Source organism: Anopheles marshallii, chromosome 3 (assembly GCF_943734725.1).
Source record: "Anopheles marshallii chromosome 3, idAnoMarsDA_429_01, whole genome shotgun sequence".
NCBI classification, from domain to species: domain Eukaryota; kingdom Metazoa; phylum Arthropoda; class Insecta; order Diptera; family Culicidae; genus Anopheles; species Anopheles marshallii.
Window position 1 is genome coordinate 7771302 of NC_071327.1, and position 27998 is coordinate 7799299.

Here is a 27998-nt window from a genome sequence, read left to right on the forward strand (position 1 = left end):
GTAAAAGATCGCTTCTTGAACGACCCTCAACTGTTGCTAACGCCGGGCAAAAGTGCAATGAGCCCCTTACCATACAATGAGACTAATTCTTACTGAATAACGAGATGTGTTTGTTTGTTCACGTTGATAACATTATTACACGTGACGGACACCGTAGCTTTAGCGCCGATAATGTGCGCGAGAGACTTCAATTTGTGTGTTTATCAGCACCCACTGGTCGTCTCGTATCAAATAATGAACTATGGACGACAAACATGAACAATGACAAAACTATCGGGTCGCGGAAGATTTCTAGCTCTGCAAGCCATCACGATTGAATTCGATTTCCCGCATACTGATTCGCCCGGAAGAGACAAATTATTTTCTGGCGCCAGGTATTCGCCTACGCCTCATCCATGTGGTCGTTCATCCCGCCAGCCTTTTATCAGCAGACTGTAATTGAAGTCATACAAGCATATCAGCTGTTGAAAAATGTTATCCCGCGTGAAGAATATTCATTGTTTATATTTCACACCAACTAATTAAATAATTCACCATTCTTGTTTCGATCGAGCTTATTTCACTGACTATTCGATTTCCATTGCAGATCAATTTCCTACCTTTTGAAACACACGCAACAAAAGAGCGATGCAGCGTTGGTGGTTTTTGGAAGAAAATGGCGATGCAAAGAACCCGCCTTCGTCTGCGTCCCAGAAGACAGAAATGTCCACGAAGAAACTAAAGCAAGCAACGCCGGCTGGTGATCGTCGGTATACGTTCCGCGTGCTGGTAACGTACGATTTGCTGAAGGATGAAACCATTGCCATAACGGGCAGTTGCGAATCCTTGGGAAACTGGGATCCGGAACTGTGCGTACAACTGCGCCCAGAAAACGGTAAGTTAGGAATGGATGACTACGTTAATTAATGTATCGTGCCTTTATAAACATGATCTATATTTCGCGCCAGTAAGTGTTACTGTTCAGATTCAATCAGTTCTTTTTTTTTAGATTTCAACCAAATGGTGCGTTGGAATGACCTACGGCCCTTGTTGAATAAATTTGTATACACAAATGAAGAATTTTGAAGGCCCCTTAATGCTGCCAAGTCGATAAACTTGTTTTTTTGTTCCTTGTTTGGTGCCAGAAAGGCATACTACATTTTTGGACATGTTTTGACACCCTCTTGTACAAGGCAACATAAACAATGATTAATCTGCGGCTCCCTAATGGATGGATCGATGGATACCAAAAGATAAAGGACACAAACCAATACAACTTAAACAATACACTAGGACAAACAGGCGTTGCAGTCCCACATTGACGATCGTGGACAATTTTTGACGACTCTACACGAAATCTAGATCAAAACTGCTTAATACATAGTCTCATTCCAATTCACGTTTTCACAAGGCAGTTAAGTTAATCCTGTTTTTATTTCCTACCGCGTTTTACAAGTATTGCTGAACGAACATAACTGTTTCCATCCAGTCCAAATATTTCGCGACATTTGTGTACACTCCGGGCAAATTGTACGATCCACAATTTCGTGCACCAAAACTAACGACCCCTACAAGAAACCAACCACCACCCGCCTCACGCATCAGTGGTCCACCGGAATCTCCCCGGCAAGAATCAGAACCATTCAAGCCACCGATGCACAACTGCTTGTCCGTGAGGGTGACGTTTGCCACGGCGTACACCGAGTTGCACTGCTCATTGTCTAACCCGGGCAAATCTACGTGTTTCTGTACACTGCTGGGTATTCCTATGAAATACAAACGAACACACACGCACACAATTATTTTAGTACACCATTTGAGTAATCATACAGGGTGACACACTTACTCTCCTCTGTTTCTCCCCAACCGGTAACGGTGAACGTTTCATTCGTAACCGGAAGATTTTGGATGTCGAGATCGAAGGGTAAGCAGATGGGACGTACATAGTCGTTAAACGTGACGTCGGAAGCGAGTCGCAGGATGCAGATATCGTTGGGACGCGAATTGATGTGCATGTCGTACTCGGGGTGCGGTGTAATTGACTCCACCTCGTAGTCCGCCCGGCAGATGACTTCATCAGAATCGTCCAAAGTGGTACAGTTTTCCGGGCTGCTCGTGTTGAACTCGTTGAAACGCACGTAAAGTCTGTAGGAAGCAGGAATTTCACATTAGCTGAGTCTGGTGCGTAGACACACTGGTACAACTTGCCGCCAGTCAACTCACAGCTTCCATTTTGGTTTGTCTACGATGCAGTGTGCCGCCGTTATCACATATCGCTGGGTAACGAGCGCACCACCACAGTTAGGCACGATGCGATTTCTTCCAACATTGTAGAACAAGAGGGCAGCCCACGGATGTTCGCCTCGTTGCGTTTCCTCGCCGAAATAGATCCGATCGGCTAGTTGCTGTGCACCACACGTCGGTAAATTGCCGAACTTTGGACAACATACCTAAAACGGAGAGCAGGAAATTTGGAGCTTGCTATTTCCCGTGTGCTGTGTGCATTGATTTACTTACCAATGGAATAGGTTTCTTCCGCATCGGAACCTCCATTTCACCGCATTGCAGCGATTCCAGATATTCTGTATCGTAGTGCGAAAAGTCCTGACTTTGCACGATCTTTCTCACGTACGAACAGTTTTTCACCGACTCACAGATGCCACCCGTACCGGACGGTGTTTTGCACACATCGCCACTGTTCAACGACTCGCCGACCGCTACTAGCACCAGGGACAAAGACACGATCGAACAGACTAACCACCTCATTGTGTACCGTGCAACTAACATGCAAAGCGGCAGCACACCACGGTACGCAAACATAATCGACACTCAAAATACCCGTAGGATTATCAATGCCGCTCTGTCGCCCCACTGACAGGACCGGTTCTGTGTTGGACTTGATAATACGGAACGGTTTCACCAATATTCCAAAGCGGGACAGGAAACAGCGAAGCCTACCAATACGTGCGTTCGCGGATTAAATTCCGCTGTGAAGATGCGATTTGTGTCTTTTGATTGCATCCTACAAAAAGAGAGAGAAAGAGAGAGAGATTATGTATGAGAAGACTTAATCACTGTTGGGGTAACCTTCTCCTCGCGGTTCCTATAAGACGCCTCGCAGAATCTGACGGGAATGTACATACAGATGTACATGTACAGATAGTGTGAGGATCTATGACACTCAAGTACGAATGTGGTTGTATTATCGCTTATTGCGGGAATTCCCCCATGTATAATAGCAGTTTTGTGTTTATTTGTTTAACTCATGTCACCTCGCGTTCGGCCGTACATCAGTTCTCTGGTATTTTATGTTTGGGTTTCCAGGCCTTTCTTTCCGTCCGCCAAACGGCGGTGTGCTGCTGGGAAATACCCTCTTATTTTATCTGCCTCTCATTAGCATTCGCTCGATTAATTCGTACTTGTCCAGATTTATGTAAATCACATCCCGTGTAATGTTATAAAAACTCCCCAGTATCAAGAGCTGCCGTCCAAATGAACGATTTAAACCTGTTTTTGCGAACACCTAAGCTGATGGGAAATTTTTCTCCGCAATATAAATTAGAGCGTTCTATTTGATTCAAATCTACTCTTTGCAAGGGGATTCAAGCTACAAAGAGCTAAATTTATTCAATGTTAATTTCCAACTTTAATTAACAACAACAATTAGAAGCATCCACTAACATAGCAAGGTCGCCGTGTTAGAGCTGCAGTTCGTTGACAGCTTTGTCCACGTGGTAAACATTCGTTCAAGTTCAAGATCGAATCTCCCCCACAACTCGATGACAGGTTGTTCGCTCTCGGGAGAGTCCTTCGATCAATACACAGGTGTATATGTCCTTCGTTACTTGAAAAGAGCAACAACTTTACATCGTCTACGCTGTGTTTGATTGACCAGTTTAAAGCACCCAACAAAGCGAACCGGGTGGGTGGTGTTATGCTGTCTGTCTCCCATTGCGTAGGGCATGAATTTGTTTACACTTTGCCGACAGTACAATTGATTTGCAACCTCCCTTCTTTTCCTGCTGTCGCTTCGACCGGTGCGTCAATAGAATAATAGTAGCTGGGAGCATTTGTTGCAGACGGGTGAATATTACTTTCACCCAGACACGATCTTCAAATTGGATGCTCTTTTAACGCTGTTTAGCCTGTGACAGATTCCGCTTCCATTATCACGAATGAATATTAATGGATGCAACAACCGGTAGTGGCCTATTTTAACAAACTGGCTGGAATGGAATATTAGTGATATTTGTTCATGCTTCTGTTTCTGTTCATCCGTTGCAATCCAATGATAAACCTTGTACATCTGTCTAAAATAGCAGCTTCCTAATGGAGGGTCGCACAGACTTTAACTTTCACTATTCGCCCTTGTTCAAACAGGGTAGATCTCGTTACTTAAGTATTTTCCCCCTGAGCCAAGAGTATGAAGTAATAACATAATGTAGCAACAAAAGCTCAATAATATGATATATCACCTTATAAAACTATAGAGAATTTGAATATCGCTTAAAAGCCTGTTGGTTTAAAAAAATGTTGTGGTCGGCGATTTTAAACGCTTTCGTTTATTGCATATCTCATCAAAACACATTTTTGCCGTTGCATAGATCGTCGCAGGGCCTTCAGTAAATTAAACCGCATGTGGGCATTTTGATTGAATTTAATACGAGTGTGGCGACTGCTAGAGGCGTAATTCGATTGTAGCAATATGCGTAACGAACTGTCCTCAAACCGTTTAAGCAAAGCGAATGGATATGAAATAGTAGAAAATTAAATGTACATATCATCAGTTTAACGAGCAAAACACTGACTTATACATTTCATTTTATGTTTTTACTTTCTTCAGATGGTGATAGAAATATCTGGCGTCTGGCAACGGAACTGCCTCGTGATGCGTCTGTGAAATATCGCTATTTGATCTGCTCGGTCGATCCAACCAGTGGAAATGTGCACGTACGACGCTTCGAAACTCACATTGTGCCCCGACAGGTCCCGCTCGATCTGGCAGACGAGGAAGTACGAACCACCCAAGTACAACCAAAGATCGACACGCTCGGTGATATCGACGGTAATATTAAGCTGGACAAGGGTTGGCTCACGACCGAAACCATCATGCAGTTTAAGTTCTTCGATAATCCGTTCTCGGTGAAGGAACGCATCAAGAACCGGTTGCTGTATGTGAAGGTAAGAATTCCGCTTAGGCCATATGCACAATAATCGATGGGCCATGATGATTAATTTGTTCTGATACTTCTTCTAGATAACAACGATGAATCTTCGCATTAATGCGGAATCCCAAAATCTTTCCTCGTTGCTGGAAGAATCGCTTTCGAACGATACCCGTGAGAATGGTGCAGAATCGGCAACCACCTACTCCTTCACGGAGGTAACGTCGCTTCGCAACCCGAATGTTTGCTATGAGCAACAGTCCCAGTTCGGTTGTCCGTATCACAAGGACGATTTTCTTATCTACAACGTAACGGTAGCAGAGCCTGAGAACGTGGCCTATCTCGTCGATCTTTACACGTACAGTTCCAAGTCGAAGGAAGACGAACCACCGTACCATCTGGGTTATCATTACATTCTGCCGAACTTCCTGAAAAAATCCGAGGGTGTCCTTGAATTGCCGGTTACGTGTGCAAGCAAACATCGGCCACTCGGCATGATGCGGATTGAGTACCTGAAAATAACGCCACTTTTGCCCACGCAATGCACGCTAGAGCGATCTTACATTCGGTACTGGAACAAACGTTGGACCGGCCTGGACGTGGGCCATCGTGGATCCGGCACCAGCTTCAAGGCGAGCGATGGCAATGTGATCCGTGAAAACACGATCGCTTCGCTAAAGAAGGCGGTCGCGCACGGTGCCGATATGGTGGAGTTTGATGTGCAACTGAGCAAGGATCTGGTGCCGGTGATCTATCACGATTTCGATATTTATGTATCGCTCAAGCGCAAAACCACGCTCGAAACGAACGATATGTTGGAGCTTCCGATGCGAGAACTGACACTTGAACAACTCCGGAACCTAAAGGTAAATGCAATTCTCTCACTCCATCCATCGGTGCACGACATGACGAGAATTCTCGTCATCCATTAACAACGCTCGTCCGCGCTATGACGAGAACTCTTGTCATCCGTCAATAAAATGTTATAACACTTTTTAAAATACGATTACTTGAAACGTCCACCACATGATTTCAATTAATTCTGGTCTTCAACCCCGTTTCAACGGCCACAGGTGTACCACGTGGTGGAAGGTAGAAACCGCGAAGCCAAATTCTTCGACGAAGATTTGGAGGAGCACCAACCGTTCCCTCAGCTAGCCGAAGCACTCGATCAGATAGATCCACACTGTGGCTTTAACATCGAGATCAAGTGGTCACAGAAGCTCAAGGATGGCCGAATGGAATCAGAGTTAACATTCGATACGAACCTGTACGTCGATTGCATATTGCGTGTGGTGCTAGCGAAAGCCGGCAACCGGCGGATTGTGTTCTCGTGCTTCGATGCCGACATCTGCACAATGTTGCGTCTTAAGCAGAACCTCTATCCGGTAATGTTTCTAACGCTCGGCGTCACCAGCCGATACCCGAGCTACCATGATCCACGCTGCAACTCGATCGAGACGGCCGTGCGCAATGCGTATGCAACCGAACTGTTGGGTATCGTAGCGCATACCGAGGATCTGTTGCGCGATCAAACACAGGCAAGTGGAAAGTAGCAACTTTAGTGGAGATATGTTAACCTTGTTTTACTAACCTGTTTCATGTTTGTAGGTGAATCTGGCGACCGAGAAAGGATTGATCATTTTTTGCTGGGGCGATGATAATAATTGTAAGGATACGATCAAGCATTTAAAGAGCCTCGGTATCCATGCAATCATCTACGATAAGATGGACATTTACTCGGACAAGGCGGTTAAGGTAAGTAGTTGCTCTTTCGGTCCATCTCCATTTACCGACACCGGTTGGAATCTTTTCAGACAGTATTTCGCTTCGCCTTGATGCACAAGCACTAGCTCACTTTGCTAAGTCGATACGATCGCTCATTTCTGCTCGATGCTTCTCCAATATTCCATTCATTGGTTCAAGTTGATTGCTAAAAAAGTTGCTTGCTGTTTTCTTTTGTATGTCAGTTTCTTTTATTTTCCGTTGTTCTGTGTGTTTGTTCGTCCTTTGTTTATGTTTGTTATGTACTTATATATTTTGTGCATGTTTTATTGTTTTTTTTTTTTATATTTGTGGATTTGGTAGATTTGGTAAACATTATGCTTCGGAATCATAGTTCATGTAATGTAAAAGATTATAGTTGGTAGTTTATCGAAACAACATTTTTAAAACAATGTGAAGTTTCTTCTGATGGAAAACAATCAGTAAAATGACTGGTTTTAAACTTGTAAGTATTCCTAGTGCTGGTTCATGTTTTCATAAAATTGTCACAATTGTCGCCCATTAATGTGTGCTGTGAGTGTTTCATTGTTGTTTCCATATCTCGCTAAAACAAGCAAAGAAACCTGGAATTTCTACACAACGTAAAAACGTTTGCGTCTTTTCTCCTTCAGCACATGCGTATGTACTTTTGTTCTGTATATGTTTTAACGCCATGTTGTTGTTTCGTCCCAGACATCTTTGTCCCATAGCTCATCCACCGAAAGCGCGCTACTCATTGCTCATAGATTTCATCCACAGAACGTGCAATGTACATGTTCATTTCTTTCTTCTCTTTATCTCTCTTCCTAATGCGCTATCGTTGCAGGTGGAGGGTGATGGAGCTGTTAGTGTGAACAGTTCCGAGGGTGTTACGGTATCGCAACAACCCGCTGTTGAAACTAAAGAGCAGTAGTTCTTAGATTTTGCTCATACTAACGCGAACTATAGTATCGGTGTTTGTGGTCATTGTGTTAGGAAGATTAATGTACCTTCGAGTGTTGTTTTGGTTTCTGTTCTACATATCCAGTTTGTCCTGTGTCCAGTCTACAACATATCTGCATTATTCACCCAAAGCTAGCTGCCTTCTTGTCGCAACGTATCGCGGTTCTTTTCGTACCATGTCTTCTAAGCGATGATGATGTACTGCGTCCGTGTTTCAAAAATATGCTTTTTTTTCGTTTGTACCATGTGTTCGTTTATTGTTGTCGGGATTGCGTTAGAACGTGTAGTGACGTGACAGTTATGTGTCCTTGTATGTTCTCGAAAATGTCTAGTATCTAGTATTTATTCAATGGTGTGCTTGTAAACAACGCATCTATCTTTAATGCACATTCATAAGAAAAAAGCAACAACTAGCAAACCCTTGGAAGCCTTTGATAAATCGTCGATCGAAAAAAGGGAATTAGTCCACAGTAAAGCAAATGTATTTTTCTAAACCCGATAATGGCATAAATTTTTTTTCCACCCATCTAGGAGAGTGTATTTTTAGTTGGTGCGCGTGAATCGCAAGCAGCACTGCTGCAGCAGATTAACATCGAGAACCGTTACGAGCAGACAAATCAGCACGACTTTATAAACGATAAGGACGTTCGGCTCAGCCTGGACAAGGCGACCTCATCCACCTCAACTCCATCGATTTGAGTTTGAAAGTTACGGGCTTTTATTACCAGTGCAAAATGAATAATGGATGTGGGTAAGATTCTGAATGAGTGAGTGTTGGAATGATTCATTTGCGGGTTTTATTTTTTTGTATCTTGGGAAGATTAATTTTTTGAATTCGTATTAACATCCACACTACTGAAAAGGTTCGGAGCAATTTGAGATGACGCACGATGCACCGCAAATCTTACAGATTGCGTTAACAAAGATGTACGTGAAGGTATGAGGTGATATTTCGAATTTATTTACAAACCAAATGAAAGAGTAGCCTCAACGCTCTTTTCGTGTACGTTGGAAGATGACCAATTGGTATATCAGCACCGGCCATTTAAATGAGATTGAGATTATTATTGCGTTTTTTTTTTTGTTCTTATAAATCACAGCGCCTAACAAATGAAGTGTACTGAATGCGGGTTCAAAGTAGGAAAAGGAATTTCATATATTAATAAACAAATGCCACTTTCTTAAAGCAATAGTTCTTTACAGCTATACATGCCACCGAAAGCCTAAAGTATCTGAAGCAAAATTTAGCAAATTTACTGTTTGTCTAGGTATAGAGAAGTGTTTATTTTTAACTGCAAGGATTCCTTTCACTGGTGGATTTTTACTATTAATAAAAAAATTATAGAAATAAGTGTGGTAAGGTAGGTGAACTTACGCTATAATTTTCTTATTTTTTATAGCATAAGTTTCGTGAAACTCTTCTATCTTACCCTTTTATGAGGCTTCAATTAAATACATAGAACATAAGCTGTTTGGGAGTGCATAGTTGATTTTTTTTTTGTACGTACTTTGCAAGCGCAATAAATTAATGTTAACGATTTTGAATAGTTCATCAATTAAATTGTCAATATCACAAAGTTGCGCAATTGATTTGCACTAATTAAGTGTGAAGAACCTTCGGATATCCTTCTAGGGACACAAGTGTATTATTGCTGGCAAGCTTCTGCGGTTTGGGAGCGCCGTTACCAACAGCTTAGCTTGAGCATAGCTCTTCACAATCAAAATACAGTATGTCCTCTATTCGTTGACCAATGTTCAAAACAGGCAATTCATTCTTCTTATCACAAACTCTTTATGGTAACAAACAGCTATGAGAGAATTCCAACCTGCTGATACTTTTCGATTCGAAATATTGTCTATATAATTTTAACAAACAATCCAATCTGGCTCCTTTCTTGTAAATGTATTAGTGACCGAAATACCCATCATAAAACATCGATCGTCTATCCCAGAAATTACCAATTGCTGAAAAATTTAACCAAAACTGTTGATAAGAAGCTTGCGCACTTTCGCATACGGTTGAATTCTATTATTGAATTCGTAAAAGTCGACCAAACCGCTTATCGCTACGCCCTTCAGGAACGGTAGCACATTCTTCGCATTCTTCATATGGCTCTGTTTAAGCGTCTATTCTATTTACGATCGAAGCATCGTTGTGTGAGGATCATCGTATCGCTCAGAGCTAGTTACCATCAGTACGGTAAGCATGATCTTTCGTATTGCTTGCGTTACACTTTTCGTGCAATTTTGTCTTGCAGCACCGAGCAGGTGAGTTAGTAACCCGATCTTTGGTGATTTATAGTGTAGTGAAATTTGCTTCACATTTGCAACAGAAGCGGTTATGAAGATTCACGGGAAAACTCTGTTGATGCTGTAGATCAGCTGCATCCATTCGATCTACTCATTTTCACTCAACGATGGCCGATCACCGCTTGTTACGAATGGCGTGAAACGGGCAAAGGCCATATCTGTGGTCTTCCGACACCTGCCACCGTTTGGACAATTCATGGCATCTGGCCGACGAAGTATAATACAATAGGACCCGCATTCTGTAACAAGTCGGCCATTTTCGATTTATCCCAGCTTACATCGATCGAGCAGCAGCTGAAAGAACACTGGCTGAATGTGGAGAAAAACAAGCCGGACGATTCACTTTGGGAACACGAATGGTTAAAGCACGGTACCTGTGCCGCCGAGGCAATCGAGCAGCTGAGCACGGAAAATAAATACTTTAACCAGGGTCTTACCTGGTTGGAGCAACATTCCGTCAATGCAGCTTTCGCTGCGAGTGGAGACATCCAGCCCGGTTACAATTACAGCCTAACGACGCTTAACAAGGCTCTGTTTGATTATTATGGGAAGAATGTAGCGATCGAATGTTTCTATGATCACAAAACGCATCAGCAGCTGCTGAACGAGATACGCATCTGCTTCGACAAGCAGCTTCAATCGGTTGATTGTGATGGCATTGTGGGCATGGAACGTATGGCAATACCGAATGCTCGCGTTGGCACGGTGATAAGTAACTGTAATGTTGCAAACCCCATCTTTTATCCGAATGCTGCACCAAAAGATATGAAACAGAAGGTGATGGATCCAGAAGCGACGTACGAAACAATTTTGGAAGCTACCGGCGATGAACAAGATATTGGTGAACTGCAAACGTACGAAGTAGTTGAGGTTATTTTAGTTAAGCATTAAAGAAATTGTGATCTATTGATCGTTGGGCTGGCAAAACTAAATGGTTGGTAAAGCACAATTCTGAGCCATGCTTGGATTAAACTAGAATCTCGAATGAAATGCACTCTTCTCGCAGGCAAGATCGGCCATTTCAGTAATAGTTAATTCAAATCTCAAATAATAATTGCAGGGTAAGGCAAGCCCACAAACGGTTGTAGAGCGAAACAAATGCTTTTGTTCATCAACTCATTGATTGTAGCTAAATAAAATTATATGCACTAACGAATGCATTAAAAATATGGACTGATATTGAATGGCGATGAAAATTAAATACAAAAAAGTTTGCTTAAATCCTTTGTATAAGTCTTCAGGAAAAAATAGACGGTCATATAGTATCAGAGCAGCAAAGGCCTCCCAAAGCATCAGAGTTGGCAGTTGATTTATCTTTTCCGTGGCCTTGGCGATTAACTGTCTTTCCATGTTACCCATGTTATCTTCCATTAGGTATTTGTCACAAAAAGAGAAAGAACATTCGTAGAACTCTTAAGTCGCTAGTGCTGGGCAATCGCGAACTGGTTAGAGGCGGGTGTCTTCACAGTTTGGTCGATTATTTCACCCTAAAGGGAAAACTTCACCTTTATCACTTCTACCCTTTGTCCTTAGATTTTGATGTACATAAAGTTGCTGTTAGGTGGCCATTCGAGATAGCAAGAGCTACTGTTAATTGCTCCAGCATGACGAAAAGCAGTTAGAACAAAGGTTCGAAAGCAGTTGCCTGACTGTTTTCGTAGTGACCGTTACAAATTAACTGATAACGTTGTTAATTTTTGCCTGGGCACAATTTAAATCCTACAAGAGACGATACAATACTGAGTTTGCTACCAGGTGACTGATAACTCGTATGGAATATTGCTAAAATCAGTTATTTTTTTCAGTCACCCAAACCCGTCCAGAATAATGTTAGCACCTAGTATGTGATTTATTCCTATAACCGGATAGGTCAACATTTGCTACGTCGAAATTTATCTTCTTTATAATAGTAAATTGATTCTTACACTCAATCATTTAAAATAAAAACCTCCAATTCTGCTCAAAACAGACACACATTAGTATCGGCATTCGCAATCAAAGAGATCGTTTTTATATAGATTTATACCGCAGTTACATCACAAACCGAACCGATAATCGCATTGGTTAAGGATTTTATACAAACATCTTTGTCTAAATGTCTAGGGTGCTTTTGTTACGATCAGTACCGCGTTCGGTACAAGGCCCAGCTTATCCAGCGGCATATCGTACTCCTCGGCGCTGAACACCTTCTTCGGGAAGTTAGTCATCAGTCCGAAGGACGCATCGATCGAGTCCATCTTTAGCTGCACGAACAGCCGGACGGCGGCCAGTTGCTCACCGGCCTGGAACGTTTGCACGAGCTGCGTACCGTCCATCATACGGATCGCAATCTTAGCCGTTGTGTAGGTCTTCGTCTCAGCCGGTTTCGTTGATGTAGTGGACGTTGGCTTCGGTGCCGGCGAAGGGCTGCTCGTTGTGGAGGTTGGTGATACGGCCGTAGTCTCCCTAAAACAACACACAGTGTACCATCACAAAATATTGTTCAATGCGATTGGAAACAATTTAACGCCCATACACACCCCGAGGACTCTTTCGCTTTTCGAGCGGCCCGATCTGCCTCAATCTGCACCCGTACTCGATCCCGTGCTTGCTGACTTTCCAGTTTTTCGCGCTTACGCTGATCCATCAATTTTTTCATCTCCTGTTCCTCCATCTTACGCCGTGCCTCCAGCATATCCTTGCCAGATTTAATGCGCAGCCGCTCCCGCTCCATCGCTTCCTTCTTTTCGTTTTCTTCCCGTTCCTGTCGTTTGCGGCGCATCTTCTCCTCTAGCAAGGCGAGCTGCACCTTCTTCTCTTCCTCCGTGAGCGGTTTCTTTTCCTCGGTCGACTCAGAGAAGCTGCTGTGTTCCGTTTTGGCCGCATGGAACTCTACTTCCTCCTTGGATTTAAACAACTTGCCACACTCGTCGCATTTGAGTGATTTCGCTACAGCCGCCGCTTGCTCGTCGGCCGATCCTCCAGCCGATGTGTTATCCGGTGTTTCAGCAGTCGAGCTCGTGCTATCACCGGCCGGACCGGACGCGGGTGGCAGTGGTTCGTCAGCGTGCGCAAGCAGCCATTCCATAGCCTGTTCTACACCTTTGTTGTTGGTCACTTCGAGCGCTCGTTCACTGTTGGAAATAGAGGTATCAAAAGGAAGGTGGGCTGAATTAAAGGGAAAGGAACGTTTTGTACGCCGAGTTGCTTACGCCTTCTCCTTGGGAAAGCCCATATCTATCAACGTTTGAATATCGGACATGGTAACGCTTAACACAAACTATTCGAACCAGCACAAGCACTGTTAAAATAAGTGGGAGATGTCCCTGTTTTTTTTACAATCACGGTAATGTGCAATTTTCTTGTAAACCAAACACCGTTGTGGTTGACAGTTGTTAACAAACCCAGCGTGACAGTGGAAAATGTCAACACCGATTTTCAAACCTTGCCTTGTGCCTCAACAACTGGAGAGCACGTTTGGGTTTTGCCACTTTTTGGCACAGTCAAGACTTAATTTAAATTACAATATACTTTTTATCCTAAAATAAAGCTAAACTAGTAAGTTTTGGCGTTCATATCAATGTAACAGCGGCAATTTTGTCCGTTTGCTTCGGTTCCGCCTAGTAAGCCCCTTATCCCAATTGTCAAAACAGAAACAATCGCTCGCCACCGAAAATATTGACGTGTACCATTTCTGGACAGGGAAAAGAAAAGCAACGATTTGGTGAGAAAAATTATTGTTTGGCGTGGAAAGTACCAGCAGCACGGAGTGTTTAGTGGGTAGCTGCCGTTCATCAGTTCGCCACCGGAATGAACTTCCTTAAAAGTGGCCTACAAACCGTGCTCGGTTCACAGCAACCGAGCCAAGCGCCCAGCGGTGCAGAAACGGTAAGCATTCCTACCCATTCGAAAAAGGTTGGTTATTTTACGTCCAACACACACGTATTGAATGTGTTTTCCTTGTCCGTTCTAGGTGGAACTTTTGGTGGAACGTGTCACATCATCCACCCTGCTAGATGATCGGCGCGATGCATGCCGGGCGTTGAAAGCCCTTTCGAAAAAATATCGCATCGAAGTAGGCATCGGTATGAACGCGATGCTCCAGGTGCTTGAAACGGATCGAACAGATTGTGAGATTATCGGGTATTGCTTGGATACGCTGTGCCATGTCACATCGCCGGAACAGTTCGAAGAGGAAGAGGACAACCCAAACGTGACGGCCAACATTGGCGAACAGTTTACGGAAATTTTCATCAAAAACTCGGACAATGTGTGCCTGGTGTTGGGGTGTCTGGAGGAGTACGATTTTCGTGTACGGTGGGCTGCAATCAAACTGCTCACCAACCTGCTGGCTAACCGACCGAAGGAAATACAGGAGATTGTGCTCGTCAGCCCGATGGGTGTGTCGAAGATGATGGATTTGCTGATCGACAGCCGGGAGGTGATCCGGAATGATGCATTGCTGCTGATGATACAGCTGACGAAGGGAAATGGAAACATTCAGAAGATTGTCGCGTTTGAAAATGCGTTCGATCGATTGCTGGATGTTATTAAGGAGGAAGGTTGTTCGGACGGTGGAATTGTGGTGGAAGACTGCCTGATATTGATGCTTAACCTACTGAAGAATAATCCAAGCAACCAACAGTTCTTCAAGGAAGGTTCGTACATTCAACGATTAGCACCGATGTTGGAACTTTCCACCGATCAGGATCAGGCGGGTATGAGTCCGCAGAAGGTCTCGAACCTGCACTGTATGTTGCAGGTTGTGCGTGCACTCGTGTGTCCCAGCAATCCCCAGCAGGTGATCAGCTCGTGCCAGAAAGCAATCCGAAGTTCGGGATTGCTTTCGGCCATATGCAACATTATCATGGCGAGCGGAGTGCCACCGGATTTACTGATCGAAACGATCAATACGATCGCAGAAGTGATTCGCGGTGATGGACAAAACCAAGACTACTTCAACTCGTTCGTTGCACCGTGCGATCCACCGCTGTCGGCCATCGTTCTGCTACTGATGTCAATGGTCAATGAGAAGCAACCACTTTCACTACGTTGTGCCGTACTTTACTGCTTCCAGAGCTATTTGTATCGCAACGAAGGTGGCCAGACATCACTGGTCAAAACGCTGCTGCAATCGTCCGAACAAACGACATCCATTACCAGCGGCCAGCTGCTCTGTCGCAGTCTGTTCAGTACGGACCCACTGTCGAACTGGTTTGCGGCCGTTTCGATGAGCCACGCACTCTTGGAGAATCCGGCCCAAAAGGAACAACTGCTCCGTGTGGTGCTGGCCACCTCTCACATTAGCAAACCCGTCTCACTGCTGGAACAGTGCAATCAGCTGCTGCAACAGGCAAATTGCAAGTTTCAGAGCAAGGTCGGCTTACTGATGCTGCTGTCCGTGTGGTTAAGCCACTGTCAGCTAGCCGTGCGTACATTCCTCTCCATCCCGGGTACGGTCGCTTACCTTACCGGGCAAATATCGGCAAACGAGCACGGAGACAACGAATATCTAGTGCAGGGCTTGTGCGCCTTCCTGATGGGCATCTGCATCCAGTTCAACGATAACAGCGTGCAGGAGCATCAACGCGAATTCCTCTGCCAGCTGCTGGTCAAGCGTATTGGTCTGGATACCTACAACAAAAAGCTGGGCGAAGTGTCCAAGCATGAAAATTACAGCAAATCGGCCAAACAGCCACAGATACGCATTGCGGCGACTACCGATCTATTGCTGGATTACGAATTTTGTCGTCTTTTTAAAGCGCTCGAAGCGGTCATTACTAAAACGGTGAACGGGTTCAGCACTGGGGGAGAAAACATTACCGAGCTTACCCTGAGCCAGGAAGCGTCCGGTTTGGTGGCACAGTATAAAGACATTATCCGGGAGCAGGATGCGAGGCTTCAGGCACTCCAGCAGCAACTCACACATGCCGAAGCGAAAGTACACGAGCTGAACGGTGCACTGGAACATTCGCAATCCAGCAATGGACAACTGCAGGATCAGAACATACTGCTAAAGGCACAACTCCAGGCAGCGTCTGATATGCGCCAGCAGGCCATTGTCTCCTCTTCCGCATCTTCGCCACTACACTTGCTACCGGCTCAGGGCGATCAGCAGGAAACACTCGAAAAACGACTGTCGATGCTGACGCTAGAGCAAACGGATCGAGCGAAAATCGTCTATTACGAGTCGGAGAACAGTCGTCTGCTGGGTGAGCTCGATCAGCTGCGGTTGCGTGTAACCGTGGCGGAAAGTAAAGCGAACGAATCCGGTACAGAGCTGGATAAGCTTCGGAAGGACCAGGAAGATCTGCTCGAACTGTTGACCGATCAGGAGAGCAAACTGCAACGCTACCGGATGGAGTTGAAGCGCGTGACCGGCCAATCGTTCGACGAGGATGACGATGAAGATGATGAGCTGCAGGCGATAGAGGCAAACGATGGTGAGAGCAACAAAAAAGCGACAACTACCACTACCACGATCAACAACAATGCTTCCAACTATCCGGGAGGATTTGTGTGCTAACTAAACGACGATATTCCCGTCGCCATTTCGCAATGCTTTAACCGTTTAAAATTGATCGATCGCTTGATAGGGGGTCTACTTTCGCTTCGTATTACTTTGCTACTCGATAGAAACACACACATTTTGCCAATGCAATAGAGAGAACCAATAAAAGGACATTTCAATTACGATCTAAACTAGCCGAGAATGTACATATTAGCCACTTAGCCAGTAGTACGTTTGAGTTAATATCTTTAGCCGTTAACAGTATGTATACACATTTAGCAGGCAAAACCAACCAAACCAATAAAAGCGACATCAAATTTACCAAACATCCCCGGGTTACTGAGTGTTCGTGATACAATTACTGGGACCTAGCTTTATTTATTTTCCGTCCTCGAGACACATAAAAAAGTACATTTGCATTACACTACTAACGACAGAGTGTCGCATCAATCTTTTGCAACCAAGGCACGGCCAGCTTTAGTTTTCGTCGATAGTTAACATCATTTGCGACCGGATTGCGCTCCAGATAGACCGTCGCAAGACGCTTATTGCTGGCCAGCTTGTCCACGCAACTCCATTCCGATACGCCGTTATCGTTCATCTGGCATTCGACAGAAAACATGCATTTAGTCTCGGTGCATTTATGGCACAAACTAAGATAGCCACAACTTACCCAAAACTCTTCAAGCTGTTGCAGATGCTCCAAGTTATCGATGCGCTTCACCCGGTTCTTTGCCAGGTCGAGCGTTTCGAGCTGTTTGTTTTGGTCCAAATTTTCAATCGTCTCTATGCCATTCTCGGACAGATACAGCTCCGTCAGATTGACCAACTGGTCGAGGTTTTCGATCTTCGTTAACCGGTTGCACTGCAGGCTTAAACATTCCAGCTTGACCAGCTTGTCGAGATTTTCGATTTTCGTTATCTTGTTCTTGCCCAGATAGAGATGGGTCATGTTGGTTAGATTGTCGAGGTTTTCAATTTTCTGTTGAGACGAAAGACATTAGCAATGGCCCATTGATTGCAGAAAGGTTTCGACATACCCGGATCTTATTATCTCCCAACTCCAGCATGGTCAGACTGGTGAAATGGTCCAGATTTTCGATCAACGATATACGATTAGCACACAGGAACAGCTTTCGCAGGTTGGTCAGCGTAGAAAGGTTCTGGATCTGATGCAACCGATTGAAGCTGACATCGAGCATTCTTTTGAGGGGATGGGAAGCAAAAAAGGGTGTTAGATTCGCACTTAGACCACGTGGGATTTTACGTACTCCAGGCTAACAAGTTGGTCTAAATTTTCCAACTCCGTAATCTGATTGTCATACAGCTCGAGCTCGATCAGTGAAGTAAGATGGTCCAGGTTTTCGATCTTTTTTATCAAATTCCATCGCAGGTATAGTCTGAAACGTGTTGCACATATGATTCATCGGTTAGAGTGTTCACGCGAGCTTGAATTCCTTCCTCTCCTCGCTTACCGTTCAAGTTTTGTTAGCGGTTCGAGGTTTTCAATCTTTCCAATGCGTCCATGATTCAGATCGACCTCGGTCGTTTCGGGATCGATTGTAATTACGTCCTCCATCTTTACGATCTCATGTTCGGCCACCACTCCCGCACCCGGTGGGCGTTCTTCATCGACCGTGGGAGAATCAGGCCGCTGTTGTTGTTCTTGTTGATCTGGCGTAGAATTTTTCACAAAAGCGGTTATTGGGATTAACTTCAACTGTATTATAACACGGGAAAACATTCTTACCATCGTTTGCACTCATTCTCGCGTAGGGCGATCAATACTTTTCAAGCAGCAAAACAGCACGGGACCGCGAATGGCAATTGTTCCAAACTGTTCTCTACACCGCAAGTTTTATTGGTGCGCTAAAACTGAAATAGAACGTCAGACTGGAACAGCTTATCATATGTGAATACACACACACACGTTTTACGAACCTGTATTGATAAACGACGCGTTTTTTGCCTTTCTGCTTCGAAAGCGGCAAAATGAGTCCAAAAATTGTAAAAATTACAAACAAGCTGCGTACGATCCGTAGTCGATATGAATCCTATTTTGAACGGGCTGGGCCATACAACATTTTAGGTCCGCCATGTTGACGTCAACCCAGCTGGTCTAAAAACATCCAAATCTAGTTTTTAGAACAGCTTTCAATTTTTGTTCTTTCGTTCATCTTTTTCCTTTATATTATACAATAAAACGAGTAGAATTGTGTGTTTGAGCACTAAATCAGGCCAACTGGAACTGATTTTGTTTTGAATCCACACAAAACATTTAGAACACAACGAATTCGGAAGTGACAGTAATCGAGTGAGCTAACCTGGCTGTTGCTCATTTTCAACAAAGCGCTAATCAGATCAAAGCGTAAACAAAACATTCAGCGAGCAGAATCTGTTTGGAACTTAAAATAAAGTCCATACTTCTTTACCTATTCGTGTTCGCGCACTTCTACTGTTGCATTATTTATCGTTTTGTGTAGTACATTCTGAAAATGTGTAACCCATTGTGACATTGTGCACCGACAACTACAACCTACAGAAAGCGAAACATCACCACCCTACAAACAAGAGAAATCAATTAAGAGGTCATCACAAGCCAAGCGAAAAAATGCCTTACCCTCAGCAAGGGTCGGTACTTCCCCAGCAAATACCACCGAGCATCGACGAACTGTACATGGAGCGTGATTTCTACATAGGACTTGGGCTGGCCCTTTCCAGCAGCATTTTCATTGGATCTAGCTTTATCATCAAGAAAATTGGTCTCCTGCGGCTGTCTCGGGTCGGATCGGTCCGTGCCAGTGCCGGTGGGTTTGGCTACCTGCGCGACTGGATCTGGTGGGCTGGCCTTATCTGCAGTAAGTACAAACAAACTCACCCCATCCCATGACTCATTACAAGAACATTCATCGCTCATCTGTGTGGTATGCGTGACGCGAGAGAATTTGATAAGGCCTGCTTCGGTTTGATTAGAGATACACAGCTAGCCTGTTACTCTCCCTGATACGCGCTATTCTAACATTGTTCTCTGATTTTTCTTCTTCCTCACAGTGGGCGTTGGAGAGGCGGCCAACTTTGCAGCTTATGCTTTCGCGCCGGCTTCACTCGTTACGCCGCTCGGGGCACTCAGCGTGATTGTGGCCGCCGTCATGGCGTCCAGGTTTCTCAAGGAACGATTGAACCTGCTCGGCAAGCTTGGCTGCTTTCTGTGCATTGTAGGATCGACGATCATCGTCATACATTCACCGAAAGAGGGTGAAGTGGAGGATCTTAACCTTCTGATGGATATGCTGCGAGATACAACCTTTATTACGTACGTTGTGCTGATTCTTGCCCTGTCACTCTTCATCGCATGCTGTGTTGGACCGCGGTATGGTCACAAGCACGTTGCCGTGTACATTTTGCTTTGTTCGGCTATCGGCAGCCTTACGGTTATGTCCTGCAAAGCGCTCGGACTCGCCCTGCGCGATACCCTCTCCGGCAAGTCGAACGATTTCGGCATGTGGCTTCCATACTTCCTCATCATTGTGACGGTTGTGTTTGTGGGCATACAGGTGAATTACCTCAACAAAGCGCTGGACATATTCAACACAAGCATCGTGACACCGATCTACTACGTCATCTTTACGACGCTGGTTATTACGGCGTCGGCGATTCTCTTTAAGGAATGGCGCCATATGCGTGCCGAAGACATTATCGGCGATTTGTGCGGATTTTTCGTCGTGATCGTCGCAGTGATACTGCTGAATGCGTTCCGCGAGATGGACATTAGCTTGAGCGATGTGAAAGGTATCATGCGACCGAAACGGGAACTGTTGCACTCATCACACAAGGGTGCTCAGTACGAGGACTATCTGAACGACAACGAAGAGCGAGGCCCGCTGAAGCCACAGTACGGTACGAACTATCTGAATGCGTAACGGCAAATGAATGGCGCCCGCGCGGTGGGCGATGGCGCTTGCAACGTGTTACTTTTTGTACGGGAAGCAGCCAAGTTGAACTTGAAGCAAGTGTAAAAAGACCAAATATTTAGGACAGCTTCAACTAAATTATAAACGAATAGAAGATACACAGAAGATTGTTGTTTGGAGAATACTATTTTGCAAAGAAATTCTTATCAGACAGGAGGATGTGCATCGATCTCTCTTCTGCCTAAAGAACCGGTAACGGTCTGTTTTACATTAAAAAAAGGAACAATCTGTACATGTGTTTGCCACCTCCTCGTGTGATTAAGCTGCCAACACCGGCATCGTTACTTGAAGAATTTTAGTTGTGCTATCGAAATGGGCCTCCACCTTACTCTCATCGATACGATAGTCCACGAACACGTCCAGCAGGTAGCCTTTCTTGCGTGCTTCCAACAGAATGCGATCTTCTCCAACGTCCAGCGTAATCTCGCTCGATGAAACCTATTCCAAGTAATAAGAAACAAGATTTATTTACCGGCGATCTACAAAGAGCAATTATAACCACCTCCTGCAACACTTACACATTCCGGCAGATGGAATTCGCCTATTAAGCGTTTCGCTTTTCCGGCCGGCGGTTCACGGAACAGCTTGCTTTCCGGTTTCTTTGTAGCGGCCTGCGCAATTGCCACCTTTGTTGGGTCGGGCACGTAAGGCGTACCTTCGGACGTGGTTACCGGCACCACCGTGCGCGAACTGTTCCTTTCATTCTTTACCGTTTTCACCGTTCCCGCATCGATCTCCTCAATGAGCGGCTTTCTTCCTTGGTTCGCTTGCGACCCCATAAGTGGTCTCGGATTATCGAGCTCACGTAATAAGGCCCGATCCTCAGCCGATTGATTCGCATAGCTTTCGATCACCTGCTTCACGTCCCGGTTCTGAATGTTGTGCGGGATCAATCGGTCCATGAACTTTTTGTTCTTCAGTATGCGAAAGTTGCTCTCGTCCAACGCTATGTCGTACTTGTTTTCCACCCCATCGAACAGCACGGTAATGAGGAACTCGCGCAACAACCCACCCGATTCAATTTTGGCGTAGAAATTCGCATTGATCGCTATATCACACACCTGGCAGCTTTGGTTCGATTTGTCCTGTGTCTGGCGCGGTACGGTTATGCTCATCGGTATGCGGTATGAGCTGGGTTCGCCATCGTTCAGGATGCGGATCAGCTCGTCCTCGGTGATGTCACGCGGTGCCGGAATACTATCCGTCTGGCAGAGATTAATGAAAAACTTTTCGTTCGATCCCTTCTTGAATGTTTTGATGCAGAATCCTAAAAGCGAATAAAAAAATATGCAATTAATTACAGGTTTCAACTAACTATTTTCTATTAAATATAATGATCTTCTGTAAAGAGTCAATCATATAAATCACTAATTAAGAGTTACTGAATTCACGTTATCACAAGAGTTAAATCATGAGTCGGCTCTTTAAAATTCCATTCATCTTCATAGATTGATAAATACCCCAGGATTCCTTATTTTTTAATTTTAGAAGTTTATGCGTGCTTCACGATTCATGAATCTTAGGAATAGAGATTCAAGGCCAGTTCATTCAGTCCAAAGATTCATTACGATACACGCAACATTAGCTCAGACCCAGTGTATCAAAAGAATGATATGAACAATAAAGAACCAATATGAAGACTTACAAATTCCAATATTAACGACGAAGCCTGTTCTGACTCAGTATCAATCGATTTTTAGTGGAAAATGATGAATGATCTAATAGCTTTTGAAGCTATTCTAGAACTAATGAAACGAGCATGTGTAAACCATTGAAAGAAAAGAATAATAAGTCTATTACAATTAAATGACACTCATTTGGGGTCAACATTCCCGGGAAAATAGATGATCAATCAAACAAACTGTCGAGATCTGTACGCTCATACGTATCCTGATAAGAATAATCAAATCCTGTACGATCGTGAATCTGACCCAACGAGCCGGCCCAACCATATGCCATTAGAAACAACTAGAATTAACACAAAACAACCACGAGCGAACCAAATTTCGATGGCTGTGTGCAAACCTCCCCCCCACAGAGACCGGTACAATGACTGGCTAAAAATGCTCGCCATCACCCACTTCACGACCGAGTGCGACCACTCGGTGCGTTTCATGACGTTATTCGCGGCGTACTCAGCGCGGCACTTTTGCCGTGAATGAATGCAACGATGACGTTATCGTGCGAAGCGCCGGACGCGCGATACAGCGAAGCGCACACGCACCAACCACACCGATCCGAAGCCATAGAACGATGCCACCGGTGTAATATGAGGCGCGATTCCCACCCCTTTCGGCAGGTGGTTTTGTTGTTTTGTAGTGGTGGCTTCGTTCCGAACTGTTGTTTTGTACGTGCGGATACAAATACAGTCCTAACATATCGATGATATCCGATGAACCGATAATAACGCGGGCAGCGCGTGTTATGTGTGTCTTTCCTTCACAAATATTATGTTTCCCCCACGAACGTTCTAAAATGTAAAGCGAACAAATGTTTAGTTTCGGTCCGGCTATTTAAAGACCTAATTAGAATATGTAGAAGAAAGAAAGCTCATTAATTATGTGTGACAAAAAGGATGGCAACACCCCCACGTGTCACCAAAAAAGCTTGCGTTTATAGGCCCACCACCACCATCTATTATGTGGGTGATAATGCAGGGTTTTACAGAATAAAACCCATTTCAGGATTCACAAAATTATTTGATATGAGAAGAAGAACTCTATTATCAACTGGAATGACCAGGTGAAAGGTGTAGCAGCATCACTTAGGGGTTGAAGATCGACCATTAATAACAATTTTAACGCATTTGACTTAAGATGAATTAATCGAATGTTTCATAAAGCAGTCGACTTTTTCCTTAAACGAGTGGTGACTAGGGATCAGAAATACGACATTATTGTGCGAAACCGATCGTGGTCAAAGCGCAGTGAAGCAACTCGAACCAGCTGTTGCCACCTTTTTTCGCGCATTGCAAAACTTCCTGAGTGATATGAAGTTGATAGTAAGAAAAGTTTCTGAAAATCATTTACTGAAGTTTCTCTCTAACAAGGGATTAGAGATATGTTTGAGAGAGAGAGAGACATAATTGATTTTTAGACAATAGAGACAATAGAGACATAATTAAGCTGCCTTTTAAAATGGTTAAAACGGTTCACATATAACCACAGTTCGACAATCCAAAAAGTTGCAAAATAAAGTAATGAATTTTAGACAAAAATAATAAGCAATGAAGCAATGAACGCTGGCGATGAATGACAAAAAAGAAAAGTCGGAATGAAACGCACACTGCTAGGAAATGAATCATTCGATAAACTGTCGCATCAAACCCTGCAAAAGCCGCAGCTTTGGTCGTTGGATGGCTACGTGTGTTGGTGTGTGAAGTCGCTGATGATGATTATTTTGTAGACACACGGCCGGTCACCGAGATCGCGGACAACCGAATCAAAGTTTCGCGGTGCTTCAGTTCATTCGGAACGGACGCACCAAGCGGACGGTTACACGCGGCCGACCTGCTCGGACACCGTGATCTCAGGCTCGCTTCACATAGTTTGTACGGTGAGTGAATTTTTAAAAGAATCCGTTTCGTTTTTTGTCTACCGTGACAAACAAAGCAATAGGATGTAAGTAATACATGAATGGTTCATTAATGTTTGGTCGCCAAATACCGTTCCTTTATCGCTTATCAGTATGTGCTGTAATGGTGAAGTACAATCGATTATAGGTTTTGTGAGGTAAAATTATACAAGGAAGGTCTGCCATTGTCTGAAGTGTAGTGAGAATTTTGCAATTAGTCCAAACGCCACTTGCTGAATAAATTTCTCCCAGTTAATGTTGACTACATCTGGGCCACCTGGGCGCTAGCGTACCGTACCGGAAGGACCACGTGTTTCATTGAACTCGCATTTAAATATACTTATCTACGTAGCCACCACCTTGGAACGGTTGACAACAGATTAGTGTTGGATTGTTTTTGCCACAGTTTCATACATGTCATATACATGGGACGGGGTGTATATTTAAATCCATCCCACACCGGTACGAGGCTGCGAGACAGCGAAGCGGATGGTGAGCTCTTCCCTGTATCAACATTGTGCAATATGTTCAGCCGCCGCCTGTCGAATGACCAATTTGTGAGCAGTTCTTTTCGATAGAGCATTGGCGGGAATCGATGGAACGACCAGAAAAACACGATGGCCATTAGTTATACGTATACCCCCCCCCGGGTGGAACGCTTAACCCAACATTAGATTAACATGCATATGTATGGTGTGGCTAGGTGGAGAATGGAACATGAATTATTAGTGTGACGGCACATGTAGCCGCAATTCTATTAACAATCGAATTAAATTGTGACTGTGGAACGTGTGTGTGTGTCCGGGTTTGTGGACATGTCCCCGGTGGTGGCTTTCTCGTGACAATCATCGTTTATCGTGTGTGCACCGTCCTGTGTGAATCCATTCCAACGTAACAATTATTCTTAAATGATTGGGTACCCGGGGGTTGCGCGAATTAGTGTGATTGAATTGCGAAAATATGATGGAAGCTGCGCGTGTGGAAGCTGATTGTAAAGATATTTAAATTGTGAACGAAACGGAATAGCGAAAACCATGATGATTCGCTGTGGATCTACACGGTGAGAAGATCACCGATCTGGTGGTGAAGCATCCCGGTAAATGTCGAAAGATCATCGAAAAACCAAAAAAAAAGGTGTACAGGGAAGCAAACAAACGGCCAACTTCGATCGTGGTTGTAAGCTCGTATATTTTAGTCCCAACAGTTCCAAACCACACACAAAAAAAAACATCAAACTTAACCAAGAATGCAATGAAACAAACAAACAAAAAAACCATACGAACATTCTGTCTCATCAGTCGTTTGGTTCATCCAAATCCGGTCTAGCTGTTTAGCAGGGGTTTCTAACGTTGGAAATATCAGCATCCAAAGTTCTATGTTGATATTCTTCATCAGACCTGATCAACTTCGTGTGTTTCGTAGTTGGGAAGATCATTAGCTAAAAATGAATAGAACGAACTTTGCGGGAGTTTGGCCCCGAAAAACCCTGCCCACCGTAAACCGCAGAACAAGTGCTTTAGGCACCGGTCCGCTTTGCACAACCAATCGCGACAACATATTCAAATTCAACGAACTTTCAACCGTATGTGAGCACTTAATTTGGAACACGAAACGTACGGAAAATAAACATAAATGTACCGGGTGCGTGTGAGTGTTTCAGGCACTTTCGGGCGGAACTCAAAAGCAGTGATTTATTAAATTTACGTATGACGGATCAGGAACAATACGCCGACCAGTGTAAACCATCGTAAACGCGAACTCGGGCGTTGGTATGGACGCATGGTTAAGCGTTAAAAGGTGTCTCCACGTTTTGGATATGTGGCAAATGAGTGTGAACATATGTACATAATGTTTGTTGGAACTCCCCCACCAAAAAGTTACACCGCACACCCAAGGACGGATCAAGTGCGGAAGATCAAAAGGCGATACAACAAATGGGTTTTTGGGGAGGGAATAGCAAAGAGCAACTTAAAACTCGTTCTTCTCATAATTCTAGCGAAAAAACGAGATGCGTAACGAAACCGAAAGAATCCGTCAAGGCAAATCCTCCATCAGAGCGCGATGGGTGAAGTGCTAAAGAGATGATCGCGACACACGACGCAATGACGGGGCAGAAATTAGTTAGCTCCGCAGGTTCATGCACGATCATTAAACGTTCGCTTGGCTGCGGGAGGAAAACGGACAGATTGTGTGCTGCTGTTTGTTGCCTTGTGTGATGATGTGTTGCACTTTTGCAATGCTGATGGATGATGACTTTTCCGGTCAGCAGAGTCGACAATAATCGCCTATGTGTACCGCAACCGGAAAGCATCTTCTATGGGGCGGGTATTTGGTAGTTTTCATCGAACACGCTTTATGGGCGCCTTGGGTTAGCTACTTTTCCTTTGCAACTTGTCGCGAGCCGATGCTTTTGTGTGCGTCATGATAAGAACTCTTTAACCATTATCAGCTGTTGATGCGGTTGAGGGAGGCGTCATGTGTGTGTTGGCTCGGTTGATACATTGTTCGTGTTGTATTTTTTAGATACCTATGCCAATTCTCATGATAACAGCTGTTTTCTAATGCACTCAGCGAGCCACATGATATTGCGGTTGCATTTTCCGTATTTTATTCAATACAAGGGCAACTAAAAGCATAGTATATTTAAATAGTGGCTTTTTCATGTTTTAGTTTACACAATGAGGTTGGTATGATTGTCTAGCAAGTGGTCAAAGGTTTACTAGACGTAGCCTGATGGCGCTTGAAAAAAGAAACCTTGAACAAACTGTTCATAGTGACACTACGATAAGAAACAAACAGCCTTAAGATAAGCAGATGAACTCATTAATGAGCCGGCCGTACTAGTATAAGCTTCTGGTATCATTTCGCACGCTCCGGCTTTATTTGCTGCGGGTCTACAACTCACTGTCCTATTTTATGCATTAATATTGCACAACCTTATACGTTAAGACATCTTCCACGTGTTTGTCTTACTACACACACAGGTGTGAGATAATTCCGCGCAAAGAAATCAGTAGCATGGAACGTGCCCATTGAAAGGGTCATCACATTGATTTTGTAGCACAATGATAATCATCAACCAATCATCATCATCAACAACAACGGGTGCTAATAATTTATCAGTTCAAATAATTCGTACTTCAAAACGGTAGCATCTGGAAAAATATAGTTTTCATCCAGTTTTGTTGTCATAAATGCGAATATGTTATGGTGACGAAATATTGCGAAACAAAACTGATTTGCAGTCAAGAGCAACTACCGTGTTGTGTGCATCTTCGGTGGTTAGTGGCTCTTATCGATAGAACACGCTTTAAGGTGCATCGTCCCACTTTTCAGTTGTGTATACAGCTATCAGTCGACGCCCGTAGAATGCGATATTCTTTTATAGCATCGTTGTTGTTTTTTTGTAAGAATTTGTATTCCAATCGTACATCATTCGTAAACAATAAGGGTAAAAGAGATAACATTTTCGACGGATTTTAATAGAGTTGTTGCGTGCTTATCGGTATTCCCATTTATACCGCTTCCGACCAAACAAAACTGTCCATGCTCACTTACCGGGCGCTGGTTTTACAATCTTAGACCGTCCACTACTGATGTCGTCGGCCAATTCCGCTACCGGTGCCAGAAAGTTCTCCAATTGTTCCTCGGCTTCATTCTACGGTACAGGAAGGCGGTGTCATGTTAGTGAAGCTGCTGCTTCCCTCGTTGGAAGTGAGGTTCAGGTGGCTTACCTTCACGATTTTTAAAGTCTTTTCCAGTCCGTTTCCGTCCAGAAGAATACTTTTGGACGAGCCGCTCATT

The 27998-nt window shown here is 44.1% G+C and overlaps 8 protein-coding genes across 8 annotated transcripts; 4 read left to right on the forward strand and 4 right to left on the reverse strand.

Moving 5' to 3' along the window:
* Positions 1 to 627: 627 nt before the first annotated feature.
* On the forward strand, positions 628 to 8549 carry LOC128716365 (glycerophosphocholine phosphodiesterase GPCPD1). Its single transcript, XM_053811285.1, has 6 exons — positions 628 to 874; positions 4823 to 5160; positions 5237 to 6010; positions 6218 to 6685; positions 6756 to 6902; positions 8382 to 8549. The coding sequence occupies exons 1-6, from the start codon at positions 628 to 630 to the stop codon at positions 8547 to 8549; spliced, it is 2142 nt and encodes a 713-aa protein (XP_053667260.1).
* Positions 1429 to 2766, reverse strand: LOC128714198 (CLIP domain-containing serine protease B15-like). Its single transcript, XM_053809074.1, has 4 exons — positions 2497 to 2766; positions 2203 to 2429; positions 1826 to 2124; positions 1429 to 1745 (listed from the first exon to the last, which is right to left on the reverse strand). The coding sequence occupies exons 1-4, from the start codon at positions 2764 to 2766 to the stop codon at positions 1429 to 1431; spliced, it is 1113 nt and encodes a 370-aa protein (XP_053665049.1).
* Positions 8550 to 8591: 42 nt separating the features above from the next.
* Positions 8592 to 11051, forward strand: LOC128716377 (ribonuclease Oy). The gene is made up of 3 exons (XM_053811297.1): positions 8592 to 8601; positions 10031 to 10118; positions 10184 to 11051. The coding sequence occupies exons 1-3, from the start codon at positions 8592 to 8594 to the stop codon at positions 11049 to 11051; spliced, it is 966 nt and encodes a 321-aa protein (XP_053667272.1).
* A 1208-nt stretch (positions 11052 to 12259) lies between these two features.
* On the reverse strand, positions 12260 to 13401 carry LOC128712098 (UBX domain-containing protein 1-A). The gene is made up of 3 exons (XM_053806993.1): positions 13352 to 13401; positions 12680 to 13273; positions 12260 to 12569 (listed from the first exon to the last, which is right to left on the reverse strand). The coding sequence occupies exons 1-3, from the start codon at positions 13399 to 13401 to the stop codon at positions 12260 to 12262; spliced, it is 954 nt and encodes a 317-aa protein (XP_053662968.1).
* Positions 13402 to 13949: 548 nt separating this feature from the next.
* Positions 13950 to 16665, forward strand: LOC128714207 (general vesicular transport factor p115). Its single transcript, XM_053809083.1, has 2 exons — positions 13950 to 14027; positions 14113 to 16665. Exons 1-2 carry the CDS (start codon positions 13950 to 13952, stop codon positions 16663 to 16665), a joined length of 2631 nt encoding a protein of 876 aa, XP_053665058.1.
* A 412-nt stretch (positions 16666 to 17077) lies between these two features.
* Positions 17078 to 18416, reverse strand: LOC128711582 (protein phosphatase 1 regulatory subunit 7). The gene is made up of 6 exons (XM_053806463.1): positions 18401 to 18416; positions 18126 to 18324; positions 17922 to 18050; positions 17691 to 17853; positions 17324 to 17632; positions 17078 to 17251 (listed from the first exon to the last, which is right to left on the reverse strand). The coding sequence occupies exons 1-6, from the start codon at positions 18414 to 18416 to the stop codon at positions 17078 to 17080; spliced, it is 990 nt and encodes a 329-aa protein (XP_053662438.1).
* Positions 18417 to 19261: 845 nt separating this feature from the next.
* Positions 19262 to 20570, forward strand: LOC128711480 (magnesium transporter NIPA2). Its single transcript, XM_053806358.1, has 2 exons — positions 19262 to 19508; positions 19702 to 20570. Exons 1-2 carry the CDS (start codon positions 19262 to 19264, stop codon positions 20568 to 20570), a joined length of 1116 nt encoding a protein of 371 aa, XP_053662333.1.
* A 309-nt stretch (positions 20571 to 20879) lies between these two features.
* LOC128711481 (PIH1 domain-containing protein 1) lies at positions 20880 to 27997 on the reverse strand. Its single transcript, XM_053806359.1, has 4 exons — positions 27929 to 27997; positions 27753 to 27852; positions 21140 to 21888; positions 20880 to 21059 (listed from the first exon to the last, which is right to left on the reverse strand). The coding sequence occupies exons 1-4, from the start codon at positions 27995 to 27997 to the stop codon at positions 20880 to 20882; spliced, it is 1098 nt and encodes a 365-aa protein (XP_053662334.1).
* Position 27998: the final 1 nt, after the last annotated feature.